General features: G+C 36.8%; 1 protein-coding gene across 2 annotated transcripts; it reads left to right on the forward strand.

The window, feature by feature from the left end:
* Positions 1-448: 448 nt before the first annotated feature.
* On the forward strand, positions 449-4780 carry LOC134854230 (TOX high mobility group box family member 4-like). 2 transcript variants are annotated; one of them, XM_063870401.1, is made up of 7 exons: positions 449-612; positions 1502-1664; positions 1759-1910; positions 2226-2400; positions 2729-3047; positions 3235-3366; positions 3455-4780. In XM_063870401.1, exons 2-7 carry the CDS (start codon positions 1512-1514, stop codon positions 4180-4182), a joined length of 1659 nt encoding a protein of 552 aa, XP_063726471.1. In that variant the 5' UTR covers positions 449-612; positions 1502-1511; the 3' UTR covers positions 4183-4780. The 2 variants fall into 2 exon arrangements, with proteins under 2 accessions (XP_063726471.1, XP_063726472.1); XM_063870402.1 differs by having other exon boundaries at positions 2783-3047.
* Positions 4781-5386: the final 606 nt, after the last annotated feature.

Below are 5386 nucleotides of genomic sequence, written 5' to 3' on the forward strand. Positions count from 1 at the left end.
AATTCAATATTGAATTTCGAAATATATAATTAAATTTGTTTAGTTTTTTTTGCAATGTAATTGTTCTTTGTTTAATTTGTTTAATTTAATGCTTGAGTGAGTTGAGTTGACTGTATGACTGTTTGACTTAGTCAGTCCATTGAGTTATCTCGAATTTCTTTTGGTTTTTTACAGAAATGCCTGATGATGTTTTTCTCAATATCTACAAAAAATTCAATATCAATATCAATATCTAGCCTTCAATATCTCAATATTAAAAATTCAATATTGACATCGTCTCAATATTCAATATCTGATCATTCAATATATTGCAATCCCTGGTCTAAGGTCAAACAAGAGTCATTTTTCAGTTTTTTCTTTTTCGATTCCATTGTTGGTTACATGTTTTCGATTTCCAAGTTTGGTGCTAAACAGTCTTGTCGAAAGTTCAGCCAATCACGTTGCTCTCATGTTTTATCATTTGCGTCATACTTTAACACGCTAGAGATATTCCCTATCTTAATACATTGTGCTTACAATTTTGCATTGTTTAATATACGTTTTGATTAAAATATCCCTGTTTTCGACGTTCAGCCGAGCTTGCGACCCGACAGTACTCGCGATTCACCGCAGGTAACATTTGGGACGTCCCTATTTTTTCCCGAGATCAAATTCTGAGATTTTCATTTTTAAACATTGAGGTATTGCGAATACATGTTTAAGCATTGCGAATAGAAATTGCAATGCTTATACGTGGACTAATGGGGACAACGTATTAATTATTATTAACAGTTTTGTTTAATTTATATCGCAAACTGAACTTAATAAGTTATTTTAAAACTCGCTGTACTGAAAAAGAAACCCGACGGAACAGCTATGTCCAATTTTCAGTTTTAAAAAGCATTGTCTGGATTGATTAAAGAAGAAATTGACTGAAAATGAAAACTAGTCGACTTCCAGAGGACTTCAACTCGTTGGATATTGGGGGTGCCGGACATCAAGCCGACGGGACTTCAAGCCGAATCGTTAAATAAGGGATTTAAGCCGAACTTTTCTCATTAAGTCATGAAATATGATAAATTTGAATTTTTTTTGGAAGAGTTTCTCAATTTCATAATTTTTCTTCAGTTGTTATTGGCGTTTTCAAAAAATTTAGGCCTCCAAATGATGTAAGGAAAGTTGAAAAATAAAACAAGGTTGATGGCAATTTTCTTGTTAGTAATTTATGCATTTCAAAAACCGGCTGATATTGTGACCGCATGCCAATCCTAAGTTAATAATTGTCATGAATAACGCTTATTAACGACTAAACTTGCCTAAATTTTTGAAAAGCAATGGTTTACAGATGAAAAAATTGTGCTTTGAGGTTCTTGTTAAGTTTAAATTTCGACCTGAAGTCCTGCCTTTTGAAGACCCGTCGGGTTGTTGTCCTGTGCCCGGATATTGGGTTTTTACGGGATAATTTGCGTTTTAAAATGATGAATTTTGTACTCATTAGTCTTCAACTTTGTTTTTATTTCAGTTTCCTGAAAATGCCACCCAAAAAGAATCCCGTGAAGCCAAAAGGCAAGATGACAGCTTATGCATTTTTTGTCAATGCTTGTCGCCTTGAACACCACAACCAGTTCCCCGGCCAAAAAATTAAATTATCAGAATTCTCAACAGTATGCGCTAAGCGATGGAAGGTATGAAAAACTCAATTCTGCACCTATTGAATAAGTTAATAACGGATGACAAATGGACTATTAAATTAATTTTGTAAATACTCATGATTTCCAGGAAATGACAATGGACCAAAAGAGGCCCTTCGCAGAGATGGCAGATAGAGATAAAATGAGATACGAAAATGAGTTGAAACTTCTATTCCCCGGAGAAAACACACCCAAAAGACGAAGAAAGAAGAAGGATCCCAATGCACCTAAGAAGAATCTGTAAGCGGAGAATTGTAGTAGTAAACTGTTTTTTGCTGGTTTAGTTTTTAGAACGTAGTCTTAAGGATAGGTTAGGAGTTTTCTGGCGATTAGCTCAGTGATGTAATTTTAGTTTCACCAAACGTTCTCGTATGTCTGGCTTTATTTTATATTACCGCGACTTGATTTGGCTGAAACTTGAGCTCGCTGCTACACCAGTGGAAGATATGTACAGTCATTCATTACGCTGACTTTAAAATCGTTTTTTTTTTTCTAATTTCTAGTCGTTGTTTTTCATCAATATAATGTAATTGTGAGACGATTTGATGGTTTTAGGTCTCCATTTTTTATATTCTCGAAGCTAAAGAGACCCGAAATTATGAAAGATCATCCGTCGAAAGGCGTCGGAGAAATCAGCAAAGTTCTTTCAGCAGAGTGGTCGAACATGAGCGAAGAAGATAAGTCTATGTACGTACGGATGTCAGAAGAAGATAAAGTTCGATATCAGAAGGTTAGAACATCAAATGATTTAAAAATGTTACTCATCTTAATAGGCAGTCTTGTGGGACAAATTGTGTTGATAAATTATTTTGATGGAAAATTTAAGTTTGTGATTTCGAGTGAGTGAAGACTTCCGTTTGATCGAAAATATGTATATTTCAACGAAAGTTGTAAAGCTGCTAAAGTTTTTAAGTTTAATGTCTTTTTTATGCAATCTTCTGTGACGTTATTTTGCACCCTTCAATTTTGGATAATGATCCATTTCGTTTTTGTCTTATGTCTTTCCAGGTATCTTTATCAACTCCTCCGCTATGCTATGTCTAATCTTTTTTGTTCAGCAACTGGAGCAGTTCAAAGAAACAGGAACAATAACGGCGGAATCTATTTTTCAGCAATTAGAACAGTACAAAGAAACAGGTACTGTAACGGCGGCTATCATGGGTGCCCCTGTAGTGGGTGGCGAAGACGACGATGAGGATGATGAAGAGGAAGAAGATGAGTTTGCTTACCCCGGCGGTACGCATGGAGCGTCGGTTTCGGGCGCAGTTGCCATGACTTCGGGACAGCAACAGGCATTTCAGAGTCAACAAAACATGGTCACCTCATCTGTGCAACAGGGATCCTCCCAGAATAACCAACAGTTTTCCAATGGTCAGAGTAAGTATTTACCTTTTCGGATTGTCCGAAATGAGACAAAATCAATAAGGATTTGAGAAGTGCATGGAAGAATTTGTTGCATTTTATAAGAATAAGTAAGTCTTAATGTTCAAATTTGTTTTGCCCAGTGTAGAACAGACGCATCAAGATTTGAATAATTACCGTCTCATTTTTATGCGGTGTTTAGATCAAATGTACCAGACAGGGATGATGATTCAGCAACAAAACATGATGGGCGGTCAGCCTCAGTTCAATAATGGGTCGAATTCTGGACAGATGCAAATGATGCAGCAAACGTCACAACCTCAGCAGATGCAAGGTAAGATTAACTATAAGCAGTCTGGTCTCGCTTTTTCGAACGCCTCAAGTTACTAATTTTAGGCTAATTAGCGACTTTTTGATTTAAGGGCAGATGCATCCAAACTTCGGCTCTCCATCCAATCAACAGCAACAATTTATGAACGCTTCTCAGCAACAACAACAGAATAGAATGATGCAGCCTCAGCAACACCAAACTGTCGTATCAACGACCGGTAACTCCCTGCAACAAAACAACTCCCAACAGTTTATGATGTCTATGTCCAACAACGGACCTTCACGCACCCCACCGTCTCAACAACAGTTTTCATCCCAGCAACCGCAGAGCCAACAGATAATAATGCAACAGAACAACCAAATGCACCAGGGATCAGTTGACATGCAACAGCAGCAGATGCATGCAAAACAACTGATGCAACAAGCGGCAGCTTACCAACAGATCAACAATCCCAACACCGTTTCGGTACAGCCACAACAAATCTCTAGCACCCAAAGCCAGATAATAGACGAAATAAAACCCTCCATTCAAGATATTCAGCAGCAACAAGGAGATGATGTTTCTTCTTTGCAACACCAGGGATTGGCTAACAACGAATCCGTTCAGGCTAATTCTTCAAGCGACGATCAACACTTTGGAGAGATAAATATGCAAAATCAATCTGAGCTAAATGGGGCTCAGAGTGGAAACAACACTCCTCCAACTACCATGAAGAGTATGACTCCACAACAGAACCTACCTGTGAGTTCGGCCATGGAAATCAAACAAGAGTCAGTGGCTGTGCAGGACGGAAGTGGTTCGCTTATGGCATCCATGTAGACAAATGTGTAGAGCACCCTGAAACTCAACCTAACTAAACTGATCGTGTCGAATATTGATTAATATGATTAATACACGCTGTAGCGAACACTACCATTTACCAATTGTTGCAAAACCCGCAAACCATAATCGTTGACGCGTTTATTTGCTCTCTATTATTCAACTTTTTGTATCGTTTTTGCTTTTTCTCTATGTCCTAATTTTTGTGGATTGAAGATTCTATATTTTTATTATTGTTTGTCATACGTTTTGTTTTCAAAGAATATAAAATATTATTATGCTGTTGATACATTTGAATTTTCTGACAGAAGACTAGAAATAGTGATATCAATGTCCATCTATCTCGTGCAATTCTATGAGCTCTTAAACTCAATTTCATCTCATCAGCCAGAATTAAGTTAATTGTTTAAGAGCTCTTGAGCCGCTCAATTCAGCTGTCTTCTTTAATTATCCAACCAGCAACATTGAACATGTGAGGTAGACTAAGTTTGCCGGTTATTCTTATATTTATTGAACGAATTGTTAATTATTAAATTTGCATACCTTATTCGTAAGAGATGAAACGAAGTGGATGAATTTCGGAAGTTAAGTTTGACAAGTTTCTTCACCGAATTCGAACAAAAGAAAGTTGACTAAGCAATTAGTGAGAATCAACTGCAGAACCAGCCAGCTATTCAGTAAGATTCTTTGTTGCCGTTGGCTTTCTTGCTGTTTTTTTAAAATTGCTTGATGAACCTAATTTTGGCTACTGATATTTGTCGCGGTTGAGATGGGGCCTCCGCGTTTATTTGAAGCTTATGCAATGTATTGAAATATTTCTTACGAGGGAAATTAACTAATGAGGTTTTTCGGTGGGTTATTAATGACGTATTTTCATTTAAGTGTAATATGCAGCATATCGCTATTGTGATAGGATGTTTTTGAGAGTAATGAACGTAGTGAGTACTCTTATATAGGTTTCAGTGATTTTTAAGGAAAAAATTTCACGCTCAATGTTAGTTTTTCGCTGTTTGACTTATGGTTTCAGGTACACAAACAGTTCCTGCAAACTTGACAACTTGCCTCTTCCATTCTTAAGCAAAATTGTTTAATTTGTATTCTAGCATATCAGGGACGCATTACTCTGTTGACAAAAACCAATATTTACACTAATTAGCTTGCGAGCGTAGAGTATTAGTACGAGCTTTTTTCTAACGTAACTCGG

This window comes from Symsagittifera roscoffensis, chromosome 9 (assembly GCF_963678635.1).
Source record: "Symsagittifera roscoffensis chromosome 9, txSymRosc1.1, whole genome shotgun sequence".
NCBI classification, from domain to species: Eukaryota; Metazoa; Xenacoelomorpha; order Acoela; family Convolutidae; genus Symsagittifera; species Symsagittifera roscoffensis.

Coding starts and splice junctions, on each gene's coding strand:
- LOC134854230 (XM_063870401.1), top strand. CDS start 1,512: ATGCCACCCAAAAAGAATCCCGTGAAGCCAAAAGGCAAGATGACAGCT. Junction 2,401..2,728: donor ATAAAGTTCGATATCAGAAG/GTTAGAACATCA, acceptor TTTTTTGTTCAG/CAACTGGAGCAGTTCAAAGA. Junction 3,048..3,234: donor ACAGTTTTCCAATGGTCAGA/GTAAGTATTTAC, acceptor TGCGGTGTTTAG/ATCAAATGTACCAGACAGGG.